Source organism: Patagioenas fasciata, chromosome 10, assembly GCF_037038585.1.
Source record: "Patagioenas fasciata isolate bPatFas1 chromosome 10, bPatFas1.hap1, whole genome shotgun sequence".
Taxonomy (NCBI): domain Eukaryota; kingdom Metazoa; phylum Chordata; class Aves; order Columbiformes; family Columbidae; genus Patagioenas; species Patagioenas fasciata.
Window position 1 is genome coordinate 3,892,800 of NC_092529.1, and position 18,813 is coordinate 3,911,612.

Below are 18,813 nucleotides of genomic sequence, written 5' to 3' on the forward strand. Positions count from 1 at the left end.
CACACCACACACCTTCAAACTGCCCACCCCCCGCAAAGAAAAAGCAAGAACAAAACTAAAACCTGTGGGATAAGAGATTAAAAGCCACAAAAACAGAGATGTCCCAGAAGAAACAAGCAAGAGAAACCAAGGATCTTCATCCTTGCCTTAGTTGGGAAGTTTTTTTCCCCAGATAAGCTGTGGCGGTCCCTGTCCTTGGCTTGTGCTGGAGTCAGTGGGAGTTTAGCACAACTCATTCTTTAAAAGCACTGCCTCTGAATAACAAGCAAGCAAAGCACAGCAATCACCGAACCAAGTGAATAACGGGTTTCATAGGTGCTGTCAAAAGGGGAGAAGGAAAAGACTGGCTGGCTCCAAACAGCTTTCTATGTGTGTTGGCAGGTCCTTGGTATTTCTCCCAGACAGGGAAGGCATGTCTGAGCCGAAAGCCCGCGGTACAGGCTTACATAACCCACAGGGCCGGGGTAATCATTAACGCTGGCTTACTGCCACTGCCTTTGTGCTGGAGTCACCTGGTTGGTTGGACTAAATGTACAGTGGCCATTTCAACAAGTAGAAGGCTCCTGGCAGAAAGATTTAACTGGAAACGGCCCCTCGGGGAGCAGGGAACCCTTGCAAACATCGCGGGGTCTAAGCCCAAGCGCTCCTCCAGCAGCCAGATGTGCCGCCCTCCATCTCATCACCCTGCTCGAAGAGCTGCTTTGCTTTCCATAGCGGTGCAGCGCCCTGAGCTCCCCCACAAACTGCCAGGGGAAAAAATGCCCCCTGTAGCACAGGTCAGGAGAGCAGGACCCTTTTTAGGGCATTTTATCTTTATGATTCCCAAGTGCAACACTCCAGCAAGCAAGTTCTCCTCCTCCTCTCCTGGCATCCTTTCCAAAAGTAGACGTTATCAGTGCAGCCTGATACTTATACTGATACTTATACTCCATCTTCATTTTTCTTTGCTTCTCTGATGTCTCAGTATCCTACTACTCTCTGCCTTCTATAACCCACTGTGTGTTATCGATGTGTGGTCTGTGCCACTGTCTAGGGCAAAGGAGATTTGGGATTTGTTGGTTCTGTTCCCATCTCCCCTCTGTGTTGCTCTGTGGTCTCAGCTGTCACTCCACTGCTCTGCCTTTAACCACAAGTCATGGAAATCAGGTCACCTTATGGAAAAATCACTTTACAGTTATTCTTTTATGCTTAGTCCTCACCTCTAGTGAACCTTCTCAGCTGTCAGCTCCTCATGTCTCATAACACTGTTCCTTCACAACTAGCTTGATGAACAGCCAGAAATTGCCAGTGAAACCTTTTAGAAACGTAGAGACATCTCACAAGTGTTAGGAACCAGATAATCATCATTATGTGAAAGCTCAGGCACTGCACATGTGTCCATTCACACTTCAGAAACCCAGTTATAGATGTTTTAAGTCAATAAGACTTAGGCATACGTGTAACAATGTCATGCTGTGTTTTGCCATGCAGAGTTGCTGAAGTTGGGACATAATAAACTTATATACAGTTGTGGCATCAAAGTGCTAAAATACATTTTTATCTTTGAGTGCATAAAGAGTAATTAGGCTTGAGACAAGGCCACGTTTTTCTCCTGAATCAGCACAGCCCAGACAGGCCGGTAATTCAACATAGAACAAACACCAAAAACTTCTTGAAATTTCTACTTTTTCACGACAAACCTCCAAAAATATCATTAATTTGCATGCAGAACTAAATCTCCTTTCACAGCAAACATGGCCCTACTCTTTCAAGCAAAATGTTGCGACTTGATATAAACTTAAGTTTCCTTACTGGTATTAGCCAGAAAAATCCACACAATCCACACTCAGAAATAATACTTAAAAGAGAAAAGAAGAAAGAGACAATGTGTTTCACAGAAAATACGTGAGGCTAAAACATGGCTTAGATCTTAGATTTCTGCACTGCTGTGCTCCAACAGCAGGTATTTTGCATCACTCCAGCTTTAAGTATTGGCTCTTGCAGGAAAATAACAACTTCTGCCCCAGGTGTCTTGCAGGGTGAATTGCCCAACATTACAGCAATATCAGAACTCCAGAGGAGATGGGGAGGAGATTGAGATGCTGGTTCAAATAAAGCAGCTGGTTTTATGCACGATGTCGATAGGGTGAGAACAGAAGGGAATCACAGATCTTCTTGGTGCAGGCTTGCTAATTAAGGCATATATGGGACTAGCGCTCTTAAACGAGCTGTCCTTAGGACTCTGGTCTTCAGGCTACAGCTCAGGAGGTAACAACAACCTGGAGTGAACAGAACTTACTCTGCCACATCCCTGAGTCCTCTTGCTGGACTCATAGGGATTCTCTGGAAAAAATAATGAGCGGTCTGGAAATCCGTGGCTGATCAGCTGGCGTTTTCTGGTGGCTGCTCTTCGGGGAGAGTCTTTAATCCCTAAGTGCCCATTAGTCTCGGAGTGATTCTTGCTGGGAGAAGGTCTAGACCCGCAGCACCATTGCTCCCGTGGAGCCTCAGAAATGATTTAACACCAATAACGTTGCTGGTTTCTTTTTCCAGCGGAGGCCAAGCAAGCAAAAGCACATAGCAAGAGATGTCCCAGCTTGCAGATCACAAGAGCATCATGTTCACGCCCCTGTTGTTACAAATGGGAAGCAATGGTTGTTGCAGAACAGGACGTCTTCTCCTCAGGCCTGAGGCATCCTTCGTACCACAGATCCTTCACATCACTCTTTCAGACGTGGGATTTACAGAAGAGCCAACCGAAGCGCCTTGGCACCAAGACCGCCGCCGTGCCGAGCCTTTCTTTCACAATCTAATCCTGTGACTGCTGGTCTCGTAGCTTGCTCCTTCCATCCAAGGACCACACAAACGTAAATTAAGTCCCACAGTTTCAGCATGATGCATTTTTATCCCCCTTTTGCAAGAAAGGGAACTGCGGCACGAGGCAATTGAGTCCTTTGTCCTGGGTCACACAGTGAGTCACCGTCAGTCTCAAGGAGACTGAAGCCCTTCCTGCTTCACACTAACCACTAGAGCTTGAATTTCCTCAAAACCTGCTTGCTCTAGTTTATTAACTACAGTTTCAGTGCAGCTGTGACCTGTTCCACAGCGGTCAGAAACCACGGAAGGCATCGGGGTCCCAGCGCGGCTGCGAGAGGGCTCTGGCGAAGGGAGGGCCGAAATATCTCAGACCTCCCAAGGACCTTCCGAGATAAGAAAAACTTCTGAAGGCAACTTCAGGTGTGTTCCATCATCTCCCTGTTACCCAGCACCTGAAAAGTTACATCCAGGTGAATCAAAATTTCAAGCACTACTGTCCCGATTACAGAGCTGGCCACAAAGGAAATTAATGAATAATAATTTCAAGAAGGGATTTAAAATTTCCATTTTCATTTTATTGTCAAAGTAAATATATTTTTACGAAGAACAAAAGAAAATATACAGAATTGTAACTTATGTACACTGGCTTTATAGGTATTTTTGTTTCCAATTTACACAAATTTTGATATGTTATTAAAAGATATTTTATATAGATATGCATCTATGTACAGTTTTATTTACATACATTCATAGGATGTGATATAAACCAGTCAATAGATGATAGTTCATTTATATTAATTTCTAGAGGACAAAAGGAATGCATTCGCTTTAGCCAGACCTGCTGTTCTTGCACAGCATGGGCCCCCGCTCTGCCTAGTGCTACAATCGCAGTTTCCTATTTCCCATTTTGCCAACAAAAAGACAAACAGATGCCGCCTGCGAATGGAAAGGAAATCTAACATCCATTATAAAATAGTGCCTAATTACTGAATTCTATTTTTTTTCTAAAGCTTCTTACAATCACCAGAGTTCAAAAGGAAAAACAAAGCAACGAGAAGAAACACAAACAAAATCATTAGCCTGCTACCATCTGATTATTTGTTCAAATTCCCTTCTTAGCCAGCTACCACACAAATTTGTTTCGTTTGGCTGCTGTTCTCACCCATTCGCCCACCCCAGCTGCACGGAGCTCTGACATGGCTGTTGGGAAGAGGAGGATTAGCGCTGAAGATCACGCTTGGACAGAAGATCTCACGGTGCTGTCCCACCAGGCCACGATGCCTCCCACCCTTCCCTGGGTACAGGTACACCCTGCAAAACCCTGCAGGACAGCGGACAAACGGAGACAGCTCCAACCAGCGAGGTGGTGACTCGCCGTGGATGCTCGGGATGCCCCGTGCTCACCAGGCACCTCCAGGGCTGGTGCTCTGGTTTCTCCCCCAAGATCACACCAGAGGACAGAAGCAATGACAGAAACAGAGCTCAGCTGGTACAGAATCACAGGATGGTTTGGGCTGGACAGGACCTCGGAGATCACCCAGTCCAATCCAGCTGCTCACGCAGGGTCACCAGAGCAGATCGCACAGGATCGTGTCCAGATGGGTTTGAATGTCTCCAGAGAAGGAGACTCCACACCCACTCTGGGCAGCCTGGGCCAGGGCTCAGTTCTCAAGAACGGCTTCCTGCTGCTTTACATGCTAGACAACAGCTCTTCTGCTAAAGACAGTGGGTGCTGCAAACCAGGGTCAAAGGAAAGCAGCGTTTCCTTCTAGGCACGGGCATCCTTTCAGCCCCACAGCAGCACAGGACAGGAGAAGCTGCACATGGGAAGTGCTCAGCCACAGCAAAAGGCTCTGCTCCAAGCCACTTCGTCCAGCCTGAGCTTCTGGGTTTGCTTGGGGTATGCCTTTGCTTAGAAATATATATGTATGAATATATATACATAAATATTTATATATAGCCCTAGCCAAGGAAAAGGTAAACGTGAGCTGGAGAAATCAGAGAGGTGCATTCCAGCGCTCTTCACGCCTTGCTTCCCCCATTCCCCAGCTCCCACTTTTCCTTCTCCTATGGCCAGCCCCTACAAATCCTTGGCTCAGGCAACCCAAAAAACAAAGGAGTTGTTTTCGTTTTAAAAGGAATTTGCTGTTTCCAAACTGGACAAATAGAGCAGCTTAATAAAAACTCACAATGAATGGCCTGCACATGAGCAAAGCCCTCAGGAATGCCAGGGCTATAATTAACTAGCAGCAAGCAACTCTTACATTTTCCTGTGCAGCAGAAAACAGCTAAAAATAAAACACTGCAATTTCCAAAAGCAGCAGCAGCAAAGGAGGGAAAGGTAGAAGGAAAGGAAAATAACATCCTTAAAAAAAAAAAATACAGCAAGGAAGAAGCACCCCCCTCCCCTGACCCAAAAAGAACTTCATTCTCAAATCATCTTTAAAGGACATGAGACACTCAGACGTGGTGGTATCGAGTAACAGCATTGACTGTTCTGTGGAGACAAATAAATTATCACTAGAAATATAGTGAACAAAGTGCTGTCATCGGCTGTTGTAGGACGGCTGGGCGGGAAGGGGCAAGCGGGACCGATCAGTTCACGGAGCGGACGGAACGGTTGCTTCGTGGAAACCGATGCACCTTGACGTGTTTGGACAAATGGTCACTTCGAGCAAACTTCTTCTCGCACACAGGACACTGGTAGGGTTTCACCCCCGAGTGGGAGCGCCTGTGCCGGGACAGCTCATCTGACCTGGAGAACCTGCAAGAGATGAGAAGACTTTTCAGATTTTTAATTATTGTAATTTTTTTTAAGTTGCTATGTCTCTCAGAACAGGAAAAACAAGTCCCCTCAGGCCACTGAGAGACTCCACTTGAGGCAAAGCCCAAACACACAAACTGAAAGGGATATAAGGGGGTCAGTCTGGTCCCAACCAGTGATGGAAACACACAGTTATCAACCTCATTCCACATCAACTCTGGACTCAGAGCAATGCACGGAGGCAACATTTGTACTAATCTCACCCTAAACTCAATAACAGGGTACAGCTCAACAAAAACCAGCGCTGCTCTTGATCCTCCTTCCAAAGCCTGTCCCACACGCTCTCTCCTGCAAATCCAAGCACGGACCCTTCCCGAGCAGAGATAACAACCAACGTCCTGCAGATGAGGTCTGCCCCAAGCTCCCACTGGCACCAGCACAACGGACATCCAGTAATTGCATCTAGTTTGAGATAGACCCCAGATAACAGCCCAAAAGAACTGCCCAGAAGTTAAAAGGCTCATCAGATCCTGCTGAAAAATTGGCTTTTGTATGTGCTCCCACAGGGTAAATAAAGAGACATTAATATCTCAATACCAGAGATGTTCAACATCGAAACAGTTGAAATCCAAGCGGGCCCCAGTGGCCTTTACCATAGTCCCTTCATGGGTAAACTGAAATCAAGATTGAGCCTTTAATTATCAAAACTGTCTCCCAGAGTGATTTCAATTTGGGGTATTTCCCACTTTACATCTCCACAGAAAAATCCCCAAATAGTCATTGTGAATCCACTGGGCTTTACTGAACCCAAATCAGCTAATCCTTTGGTCCTAACAGTGGGCCTGGTTCTATTTCCAGCGTGGACGTAACTGGGAGCCACAGGGTTAATTAATAATGTCACACTAAAACAGCCCTGTCCAGATGGGTACGAAAAATTCGCTGCCTGACAAAGGGCAATTAAGTGTTTTGTTGCCAGAGCAGTAACAAAGAGCAGCACAGAAAGAGAGCTTGCAAGAAATGGTATCAGCTGTTTATTTACAATAAATAAATGAAGTCATGGGTGCTAGTTGAATAAATGGGGGAAACGACATGTAGAAAAATGTGCCCTTCTGGAGCAAAATAACACATCACCACCAGAGTGAATACGCTGTTTTTAGGAAAGGGGGAAAACAGGACTACTGGGCTCCTATGAATAAGCCCTTCATGCAAGAAAAGTAAGTTTCCACATAAAGGTTTTAATTAGCTCTGATCACCGGCCGCCAGCTGAGGAATAGAGCACAGGCACTGGGAAATTGGGAATGGTTTCCCCAGTTCCCACAGCTCTTCAGTCCAGGGATGCAACCCAGAGAGTGTTCAGCTCTAATGGAGCCATCAACCTGTTCCTTGTCTGCAACGCATCTTCTTCATAAAGGCCACGACAGAGGCTTCTCTTCTCCCCCAGTACTTGCACGTTTGCTTTCTCTAACTCCCCTGCTTCTCCCAGCCATGGCTTCCCAAAACCTGGGAGCAGCAGGACCAGGGATTTCTCCCAAGTCCTTAGTGAGCTAGTCCCAGTGCCACATCCCTGGAGGGATGCTCTTGGAGAGCTATGGACGAGTGGGACTAAGTCTCTTTCTCGAGAAGGTGGGATGTTGCCTGTGCAAACTCCCTCAGCGGGACTCAGTGCTGGGGAAGGAACAGACCTGTTGCCTGTGAGGCCAACCACATCCAGGGAAAAGAGGCAGCAGACAGGGAAAAGCACCTTTGCAAAGAGCCATCCTCCTATATAAAGGCTTATCAGCCAAAGGAGTAAAACCAGATGTGGCCGGGTTGCCTCATCTCATGTCCTTGGTCACTGAGGTCACCATCTGGAACAGAAGTGCAGTCCCTCATGGCTAATCCTGCACAAGGGCTCCGCAAGTGCATTTTGATGGGAATTGCATGGATGGTGGGGAAGAAACTGGTGCATGTCAGGAATGAGCAGCTCTGCTCATACCCTGGGAGCTCGGATGAGTTCATCGAATAAAAATACACTCTGCCTCATAACGATGTCCTTAGCTGAAGAGGCAGGAATGTTGCAATACTGTTCCCCAGCAGTCACAGAAAGATCAACTTACAGAGCCCACAGAAATAAACCTCAAGCTGTTGGTGTGTTTACAAAAACACAACGCAAAGGTTAGGACAAGGAAGCTGGGAGGATCTGGTGGCCTGGCTCTGCAGCGAAGTGATATTTGCAGCATGTTCCAGCACCAAGATCATCCCAAGAAAACTGCAAATAATCGCCAGTGGAATGTCAAATCCGAACGACAGAAAGGCACCTCCAAGGAACACCTCACTATGTCAAATCACTGCCATTTCCAGAAGGATTCCTCCTTCAAAAGGAAGGTGGAGGGATCTGGGCAATCCCACAGCAACTAGAAGAGCCTCCTTCAACCTCCTATCTGGTAGGACCCCAAAAAACCCATGACTGCATCTCCCTTGGAGAAATCCTAGTGCTCCCTGATGCAGGACATGTTCTGTGTCTCCTGGCCATACAAAGACATTGATACATGGCTCACAGGGCAAGAAAGGTCAATAGCTTCAGCCTGGTACTCCATGGTCCCTACCATGGCCACCAGCCATTGGGACCAACTCAGGATGCTCCTCTCTGCAGTGGAGAGGAGGCTCTAGATTCACCCTGCCCATCCCCAAAGCAGCACCTCCTGCAAACCCCTCTGCACAGCACCAGCAAAAAAGCCTAATGCAGGACGCCTGCCCTGATTTATCCCATGTGTGGTCCACCCATACACACATTAAAAGCCTTTAAACCCTCCCTACAAACCCGACAAAGCTTTTATCGCACACTGTCACTTGCAGAGCCAGCCATGGGGAAGCACCTCCAGCCAGAAGATGCGGGACAGCACTTCAACTCTATTGCCTCATCCCCCAGGCCCTGCGAGAACAGCAGCTTTGCACACTGCTGTGCCCAGGAGGGAAAGCGAGAGCTTCTGCTCAATGCCATAACACAGCTGCTGGGGACTGGCCCACGCTGCAGCTCAGCTTTTTGGCCAGCCTGTCTCAGGGCCAGGACTAACCAGAGGCTGCCTGTGCCGAAGGTATAAGCCGGCGTGACACGGATCAGCGCGCTGATCGGTACAGTGGGCTATCGACCGCAGCGGGTCACCGGCCACTTGTGAACACATCGCTGCTGCCTGCAGAAAACAGCTCTCACCCCGTGCCAAAGAAGGGCATGAGCACGCAGGGTTCAGCCTCACTAAGGGAGGTGCTTGGGGCTCTCCAGCTGTCCCAGGGGTTAGCAAAAGGGTCTGCTGTGTGCACACCCCTACCTTGGCACATTTAAAGCGTGTAACTTTGTCATAGCAGGGCTGCCAAGATTGCTGGGAAAGCTTTAACCCTCCGACAGCTCAGCTACTTTGTGCTAGGCAACACTGTGTTTTGTTTTTGAAATTACTATCTTCAGTGAGGTCAGATCTTAAGTGTCTTTGGTGAAAAAATAAATACGCAAGCACAAGAATGCAGAGAAAAGAGAGCGCAAAGCAGAGCCCAGCAGTGTTATAGTGCTTAAATCCATCCAAGATAACATAAAACTGCAAACAGAGAGTCCAGATGCATTAAGTCATGTGAGATCACAGCTCGCGCTGAACTTGTGGAAAAGGTAAACATGTTTTATTGATGAAAGGGGACTGAGTAACTCAGCGCTCAATTGGGTCTGGCCTTTGATGTGGGAGCAGCGTGCAGGGGATGTGCAGGAATGTCAGGCCAGGGCTGATTGCTGGGAGTGAGGAAAACAGCCTCCACTGATGGCTATAACCCCCCCTCGGAGCTTGGGGGTGTTGGGGACCGGGCAACCAGCCTGGGCTGTGAAATGCAACAAGAGCAATAGAGAGTTTGAAAAGCCCTTCCAGCAGCTGTTTGTGGACAAGACATGTGCTCCTCATAGCTAAGGTGATTAATTGCTCATCCCTGTCGGGCTTCTCATCTTTAAAAAGGTGTGGCTGGCTGAGGGTGACAGTTCAGTGTGCTCCCGATCATGGGACCTGCACTTCTCTTGTCTCACCTTACACCTGCGTCCTGCTTTTGATCCACACCATTTGCTGTACCGATGGGAAGACGCAGGGACCCCGATGTAAATTCCATCTCCACCCCTTACCACCTAATATTCCTCCTAAAGCGTACCCCTTCGTTCTGCAGCCTGGAAAACATCAGCTCTGTGGTAAGACAGAGCTGGAAAAGGTCACCTACAGGCAACACCTCGGGCTGCAAGGAGGAGGAAAAGCAAAGGAAGGAAAAGCAAAGGAAGGGAAAGCAAAGGAAGGGAAAGCAAAGGAAGGGAAAGCAAAGGAAGGGAAAGCAAAGGAAGGGAAAGCAGCATGACACCCACAGGCAGGAGGCACATCTGCTGCCTCTGCGCACGTACTCTGGCAACCAAATGAGGAGCGAGTGGCTCCGCTGCAGGTCAGGAGCAAACCAGCCTGCGGCTGATGGGACCAATCAGCTAAATAAAGTGGCTTTAATTTCAGAGCATCCTGAGTAGCAAGACACTGAGCCCGGCTCATGAGAAGTGCCAGCAGCACAAAACGCAAGAAAGTCACCACCAGTTTGCGGAGACACCATAAACTGAAACGGGAAAGAAAAACGAAAATCAAATAAATCAATTGCATTGATCTCCTCAATCCCGCCAAGAGGCAAACTTCAAACTGGCCCGGTTGGGGAACAGAGGATTCAGCCCCCTTCTGACCTTTTCCCTCAAACCAATCCAGCCATCTCTAACTGCTGCATGGCTCACATACTTGCATTTTTACACAATCCTCTCCTGTTACTTTTTACCTCGTCTGTTCCCCATGCTCACAACCCATTTCCTCATTAGACATTGCTCGCTGAAGCTCTGTGGGATATTATTTGAAAGAAATCTGGTTTAATTTAATAGAAAGGAGTTAAGGTTTTGTTTCCTCCCACCATAATTTGTAGTGCTTTGTATTAACGCTCACCCACAGGCAGGCTAGGAACACAACTCATTGGAAATAGGGGGGAGGGCTTCCACCAAAGCTTCCTTAAAATAAAAAGTTGATGTTTTTTAAAGAATTTTTAATTTTTCAACGAGTGTTAAAAACAAATTTTTAAAAACAAAACAAAATCAAGAGAGACCCTGTGTGAAACGTTTTGCTCAATCAAACCTGCAATCTTTCATTCAAGCGATGCTTAACTCCACCTCAGCCTTCTGGTTATGTTGTTACATCTGACAGCTTTTAGCAACTTTGAGTGGCACCCACGCATTTTTTCTGAATCAATGCAGAGAATAAAACCCCAAGCATGCTGGAGCGTCACAGCCAGCATTTCCAGCAGGAGTGGGATGGAGCTCATTTTCCACAAAACCGCACAGAATATTGCTGCTCTGAGCGCCACTTGTTTGTCACAGCCCCTCGGTGACCACGTTCAGCCCCGCACACAGGGATTCTGCCCTAAACCATCTACTCCAGCCCTCAGCTGGGACCAGCCAAGCATCTGCTGCAGCTGCTGTGTTGCAACCAGACCAATGTGACCTCAAGGTATTGCCTGCAGTAACGAGCTTAATCTGACCCTCTTGGAATGAAACACAAATTACAGTGGGATGCTTTGAGGTTTTTTTAAGACACTTAAACAGCCGGTGCCAGCAGGTGATGCGTTGCTATTTAATTTATCAAAGCCCCTGGACCACCTAACAGGAGAAAGAAAAGGTCTTAATTCTCACACCAAACAAACAAGTTATAGGAATAGAAATAATAAATCAGAGTGCAAACCTACTTGCTCGGCAAGTTAAGTTGAGTGAGCAAAAAAAAAAGGGTATGGGGGATAGGACAGCGCTGCACCCCAATACTGACCTCCATCCGCAACCCGGCCACGTGCATGCAAAAGGTTTTTCTCCCGTATGCCTCCTCAGGTGGGCTTTCAAGTGGCTGCTTTTCGTGTACATCTTGGTACAACCAGGAAAAGAACATTTGTGCATTTTAATGAGTTCTGCTGCAGGGTTCTTTTGAAATTTCTGACCCATGATGATTCCCGTCTGACCCTGGATCATGCCTCCTGGCCCAATTGGCTTGGCGGCGATGGGGACGGGAGCAATGCGGACAAATTTAGAGGACAAGTTCAAATTGGATGACTGAACTATCTGAGGCACAAGGGCAAACGTCTGTCCTTGGATGTTGACTAGGAGTTGTGCAATTTTAACGTTCTCTTGTGCTGGTCCTTGGGAACTAGAGCTGGTGTTGGACTCCTGTTTGATCTGTACAGGCTGAATCTGCAGCATAACCGGTATCCCATTCTCCAGGGACATTCCCCCATTCGAAGCTTGGCCACCTTCCGTTGAGCTGCTCAACTGTTCATTTTTGCTCTCTTTTAAACTAGCGCTGGGTAACATATGGTCTTTCTGCTGTAGCGAAGCAACAGAAACTTGGCTGCAAGATCTCAAGTCCTTGGTCTCACTTTTAGGTCTTTCTTTGAGCTCCAACTCCATGTTCTCCTCCAGAAACTCCTCAATTTCCTCAAGCGTGGGCTGAAATGGTCCAGAGTCTTCCATATCCACACCAAATTCAGGCAACCTAAAGTACTCCTCTTTCACTATCGGCTGAAGTCTCCTTTTGTCCCACCATGATGCAGCGGTGTTGCCCAAAGACGCCTGGGACAATAAATAGTCTAAGATACTGTCCTGACTTTCCGCACTGGACGTGCTTCCATAGCTGGAGCTGAGAACCTGGGAGTCAGGGCTGGAACAAGAACAAAAGCTGGAGGAGTCGCTGTCATCTTCCGACAGCGGAGAGGGCAACATTTGGTAGGACCTCACCCCTGCTGTCATGTCCCCAAAGTATCCAAGAGAAGATCTTGTAGATGAAAAGGATTCATCAGTAGGCAGCAAGTGATCCACCATTCCTGAGCTATCTCCTAGGGTTATCCCAACAGCATATACCACGCAGCAAAAGTTCAGGTGAGAGCCTGAGTGTAGGAAAACAAAACAGCAACAGTCAGAAGTTGGTTTAATCATTTATCTCTGTGAAGTAAAGCTCATAAAGCCCTCTAGCTCACGGGAAAGTCCAAAGCATCCAGCCTCACTGAGTACACACGCTGCTACACGCTTTGATACGGCTGTACCACCCCCTAAGGACTGCCAGGGACAAAGCATTTTGCAGGATTGCACCACGTACTTGCAAAAGAAACCTTTCAGAAATCGTTTCCCAACTGAACACGCTCTACATTTACAGCTCCCTTCCAGAATATTATTGGGAACAGAAAATAAACCATGGGCTTTCACATAACAGTGAAACCCAGAGCCACAGGAGGGAATGGGGAGAGAAAACAAAAATAAAAATGAAGTGTTGAAATTTTTACCATCCAGAAAAACAAATCAAAAAAGAAGTTTATTGCTGGCGGCCATAAAATGCAAATCCTTTCCTTATCTTGTAGCTTTCCACCAACCTTATTTTTAACTTCCTCAGTTCCACAAATATAGGCTAATCAGCATAATGCAAGGACCAATCTGTCAGGAGCCAAAAATATTTACTGTGCTTCAGCATTTACTAGGCGGATTTTCCCCTCCAGATGCCATGAATCAGTGTGCCAACGTCATCAGCACCTGCACTGCCCCTAATAAGGCTGGCGCTGTGCTGAGCTAATTACCCTGCCCTGGCATGGCAGCTGGCGGCCGGTTTCACTCACCCCTCCATCCTCCCCTCTCCGGCTATGGAGGTCAGGGTGATCTGAACCTCCTGCTAGTTCCTAAACCGGGAGGGGGTTTGTAGGGACCCCCAGCATCCCGAACCCACGGCGGGCAGCGGTGCTCGCGGTTTCCCCCGCACGGTGCCGAGCGGGCAGCGTCCCGCAAGCCCCTACTCACGTGAGCCGCAATCCCACCGCAACCCCACGGAGCCACCGCAGCAAAATCCATCCTCCCCGTGGGGGGTTTGGGAAATGAGCCCACCGCGATGCTCTCCGACAGCAGCCACCAACCTGCACTTTCCCAGTTAAGCCAATCAAACTTCTTAAAAAGGTTTGTGGGGAGGGGAAGGCAGGATGGGCATCTGCATGTTCGTTTTCTTTTTTGGGTTTTTCTGCCCCCCCAGAGGAAAAAAACAAATTGCTTACAGAGGGAGAATATGCCCCTTCGAGAGCAACCGCAGGGACCTCCGGACGGAGCAAACACTGGCCCTCAGTCATTCGCTCAAGGTGACTGATTGAAAACAGAGCTGTACATGTGCATAATAAAACAACTCTTTCTGTGGAAGGTATGCGGACTGCAGAGATAGGAGTCATTTGATCAGCCTATGAGGTTTTGTGTGTGTGTGAATTAGGAGGCATGTGACCCAGCGTGAAGGAAATGCCAGTCAATCTTGTTACACGCTGTCATTTTCCACAGGCTCTGCCGCTGCGCTTCGGACGCTTTGCCATGAATAGTCAATAGCTCCCAGTTTTGTGCAGGGAAGGGGATGCTTGTCAGTGCTATTGCAGAGCATCCTTGCTGCCTGATCTCCAAAAATTTGCCCCGTCTTTGCCATCTCTGGAGAAAACATCAAAAGGCGTCTATGCGCTCCGTGCTGCAATGAACGCAGAGCGAGATATTTTTACAACACCCTTAAAGAGCTCCATCCCAATGGCTGCATCTATTAATATTTCACACGGAAAACAACCAAACATTTCTTAAAGATACAACTTCCTCCTCCATAGGCATGTGGAGAAAGTAGAGGCAGGTTGAAAGATTGACTTCAAAGTAAGAGTGCATATTTTCCCGATATGCCTGGCCCGCCAGTCAGCTATGGCTCTGAGCTGATAATGAAATACCCACATGTGCCGAACACGAGGAAGTTCAAGCAGAGGTTAGCGGCTCTGTCTTGTGACCTTAGCCTATAATCATTTCTTATAGTAAAAGTGAAAAGTCAAAAGAGCCAAATGACTTCTAACACATGACTTCTTTTTTTTTTAAAGCTCTGTGTTGACAGAGAGTTCCTCCAGCTGAGCCAGTCCCAGTTTTGAAATAGAAAACACAATCTGCTTTGGAGAAGTTTGTATTGGCTTCCCGTAAGAACTCGCCCAAGCAGCTCGTTTCTATCTTGCACCAAAAACTGGTGACTGCCCAGCGCAATGTGGGGCAGAAAGGGGCACTTGCCCTCAGATGGTTTCTGATCTTCCCTCCTACGTCTGCATTGTTCCAGCTGGAACTGCTGAAGAACAGTGCTGTGAGTGAAATCTGGACTGCTATGTGTTTTTTTCTAAGAAAAGCTGGCGTGCTCTTTACGTGCAGGGAAAGATCACGCACCAAAAGCGGTTGGTAAAGTTATTAAGAAAAAACAGCTCAAGTTTTCTTTAATTGCCCAGGAACTAGGAAGCCACATTACCAAAATATCTATACATTTCACTGGGAATAGAACTAAACCCTCATTTGAATAAGGGCTGAAAGGAGGTGGAAAAAACCCAACAAACTCCTAGCAACTGCTGTGAGTAATGTATCTCAGCAGCAAACAGCCAGCGTGCCTATCCCCATCTCTTTTGACATGGAGCAATGTCACCCGGTGTTACCAGAGTCATTTTGAGAAGGCAGGGGACTGTCAGAGGCAAACAGATCCAGGCACACTACGGGCCAGATCTGCTTTCTGTGCTCTCTCAAAACTTGCAGAGCAGCCAAGAAGATTTTGGGGAATGCCTGGAATGCAGGATCGAGCTGAAGCTATATTTTATCCCAAAGGCCAGACTAACAACCAAAGGGCTTTCATCCCTAGTTTGCCTGAAGACACAGCCAAAGCCAGAAGATTCAAAAACAAACAAAAAGTTAGAAATGTAAGCACCTACAGAGGGACCTCAGTGCCTGTGCTGCTGAAAAACAGCCCCTTCTGGAGTGAAATACAGCAGCTGCTCAATAGCACATGGCAGCACCGCGGTCTCCAACTTTTAAGAGTTCCCTGGGTTGTTATGATGTCCCTTCTGCCAGAAACATGTTGTTCTGATTAAAACCTGTCCATCTAATCACCAGCTGAAAAAAATAACAGCAACAACAAAAAGAAAACCCAAACAAAACAGAAAACAGAGAATGCGTATTCTGACTCGGAGTAATATTAAAATGTTAAGTCCTGGGAAGTTACTGAAACACAAGGACATATTTCCCAGCCTGTCATTTCTGGACAGTCAGTCCATGGCAGCTGATTGCACAGCGCTGTATGGGCTCAGATACACCGACAGTCATTTCCCATGTACACTGCTACAGCTCTTCCGAGTTTAGCAGTAATCTCTTTATGGTTTTCCTTGTTCCCTAAAAGATGTTAAATCTGTTCAGGCCGACTCCTGCTCCGCAGACAGAGCCATAAACCAGGGAACGAACCAGGCCCAGTGTTTCTAAGAAATTAAAACAGAAATGCATGGGGAAAATAAAGGAAAGGAATAAAAAAGGCCAGGAAACCCATTTGCTCTCATGCCTTCTGCAATGTGGCTGCGCTGCTCCCCGGACATGGGGAGGGGAAGACGGAGGGTTTTTGAGGGCCTCCCAGTTTCTTTCCAACCCCACCACCACTGGGAAGCTGCAGTCACATTCCCAAAGCCTTATTTTCTGGAAAATACCCCTCCTCGACCTCCAAACCTTGCCTTCTACAAGAAGATGTACTTTACCTGCAGCGTGTACCGGCGGTGCCCCCCCCCGCTACCGAGCGTCCCCCCGCCGCCTCCCGCACCCCGGGCTGCCCCGAAATAACGCGGGGGCATCAGCCGGACAGCAGAACCGGCCCGGGGAGCCGGCAATTCCCACCCCAGAACAAACACGGCCAGGTTTCCTGGCATTTGCTTGTTTGTTTTGGAGGATTTTGCTGTTGTTGTTGTTGTTGGGGGTGGGGGGTGTTATTATTTTTACTGTTGCTCCTTCGATCCCTTTTCAGAAGAGTTTGGGGGCCCGAGCTCCCCCCAGTCGCCGTGGTCCCCAGGTCACGATAACCAAGAGTAACCCACCCCCCCATCTTCCGCCTGTCACACCATAGCACAGCTCCAGCCTGAAAATAGCCCCCCCAACGCCGGCCGCAGCCCGACCCCCCCTACTGCACCCAGGGCGGGGGGGATTTAACCTTCCACCCACCCCGGGACCGGGCAGCGGCGGCACAAACAACCACCAGTACCCGCCCCGGCCACCGGTGCTGCGGCAGCGGGGGCTCCGCTGGTGGGACGCGCACCCGCGCAAACCTCCGCGGCCCTCGCACACCCTTACCTGAACTCCTCTGCAAGCCGGGGACGGCGGGGAAAAAATGCAAAGAACGCTCAGAAGAATGAAAAAAAAAAAACAATTAAAGTAGGAAAAAAAAAATCACAAATATAAGAATAAAAAGCAAAAATAATTATGGAAATTAAAAAAAAAAAAATTAAAAAATAGAACAGCAACAACAAGACGCAGAAGACCCCACGACAACCAGAAGGAGCCCCGGCGGGGAGCGGAGCGCGGAGCGGCGGGAGGCGGGCGCAGCTCCCCCGGGAGGCGGGTGCGCGGCTGCGGAGCGCGGCCCCGCTCCCGTAGTACTATATCCCCCTCACAGGACGGGCTCCCGGCGGGGGAGGCCGGGGAGAGGCTCGACCGCGTCCGCCGCCCCCATTGGCCCCGCCGCGGCGGAGGCCGGCCCGGCACCGGCCTCAATGGGAACCGCCGCACCGCCCGGCCCGGCCCCCGGGGCGGTACCCGGGAGGGGCAGAGCATGGACGAGCCCCCGGGGCGTGCGGGCTCCTGGAGCGGTGCAGACCCTTGCAGGGGTGCACGTTTTTGGAAATGTGCAAGCCCCTGGACGGGTGCGCACTCTTGGAAGTGTGCAAGCCCCTGGGTATGGAGGGGCTCATTGGGACGTGCAAGCCCCCGGAGATTTACAAACCCCTGGAAATGTGCAAGCCCCTGGATACGTAGAGGCTCCTAGAAATGAGCAAGCCCCTGGAATTGTGCAAGCCCCTGAATATGTAGAGGCTCCTGGAGATTTGCGAGCCCCTGGAAATGTGCAAGTCCCTGGAAATTTGCAAACCTCTGTAAGTGTGCAAGCCCCTGGAGGGGGTGCACACTCTTGGGAGTGTGCAAGCCCCTGGATATGTAGAGGCTCCTGCAAATGTGCAAGCCCCTGGAGATCTGCAAGCCCCTGGAGGGGTGCAAGCATGTCCCATGCCTTTTGTATGCTGCGCACCCCAGCTCCTGCCCCGTTCCCACCTGCCTGCTGGAGTGTGATGGGTGATTTCCAGCATGCTAGGAAGTATTGGGGTTTGGGGTCCCCCAGCAGTGTTACTACAGACATTGCTAGTTTTTCATGTAAAGGCACATAGAAAATATACATATATATTTTTATATATACACACATATTGTTATGCCACGTTTGGCATGGATCAGGATCCATGTTTGACCCTGCAGAGGTGAAGCCCAGCTGAGGAAGCGTGCAGGGCTGCCAGGTGCAGCAGCAGTGAGGTTTCTCTGCTCAATCAGTGGTTTTCCAAATCCAGTTTTTCATTTTTCAGGTCCTGGGGAAGGTTCACTCATGCTAACAGAATACAATCTTGTGACAAGAGGTCTGTGCACCTTTTTGAGGGTTACATGGGACAGAACACTGTTCCTGTTCTCCTACTGAGAGACTGTGGGCCTCAGGGCTGCAAATTGCTGTGCTGCAGGAAAAATTGAGTATTATCCCCATTTGATGATTTTATGGGGGGAAACTGAGGCACAGAGGGTCAAACAATGTCTGTGATGGAACCTCACCCCGGTGGGTATCACCAAAGGACCCGGGGTGCTCAGGGCTCTGCTCTCATGCACAGACCTTCCTCTTCCTCTCCATGTTATCTCAATGAATAATGCATAAATACACGCTCATCAATTTCCTACATACTATATTTATACAAAAACATCAGGGCTGAACTCTTCATCAGTGTGACTTCCCTGATGTAAGAAGCATTACATCGGTAAAAACGCTGGCCTTAAAAATTTTTTACCCAAAATAGATTTTTGGCAAACCTTGCTTTGCTGTTTTCTCTCAATTAAAACCCCTTTGTTCCCTGAGTAGGTGAAACTGAGCTTGATGCAATGCAAAGGGCATGGGATTTAGATGCAGCTAAAACCCCAAGCCCTCAAGACAGGGCTGAAATGGAATTTGGATTGTTTGCTGTACAGATGTGAAATTCCTTTACAATGTTTACTACTGTGAAAACAACCAAAACTTACAATCTTAATTTTATCATTGTTATGACTTACATACGCATTGGGACACATTTGAGGTTTCTCTAAATTTTCTTTTTCCACGTGGAAAAGACGATTTCAT

General features: G+C 48.3%; 1 protein-coding gene across 2 annotated transcripts; it reads right to left on the minus strand.

Annotated features, from left to right (window-relative positions):
- Positions 1-3,349: 3,349 nt before the first annotated feature.
- KLF15 (KLF transcription factor 15) lies at positions 3,350-17,135 on the minus strand. 2 transcript variants are annotated; one of them, XM_065845894.2, is made up of 3 exons: positions 16,746-17,135; positions 11,398-12,505; positions 3,350-5,560 (listed from the first exon to the last, which is right to left on the minus strand). In XM_065845894.2, exons 2-3 carry the CDS (start codon positions 12,438-12,440, stop codon positions 5,392-5,394), a joined length of 1,212 nt encoding a protein of 403 aa, XP_065701966.1. In that variant the 5' UTR covers positions 12,441-12,505; positions 16,746-17,135; the 3' UTR covers positions 3,350-5,391. The 2 variants fall into 2 exon arrangements, with proteins under 2 accessions (XP_065701966.1, XP_065701967.1); XM_065845895.2 differs by lacking the exon at positions 16,746-17,135 and adding an exon at positions 13,652-14,266.
- Between the last annotated feature and the right edge of the window lie 1,678 nt (positions 17,136-18,813).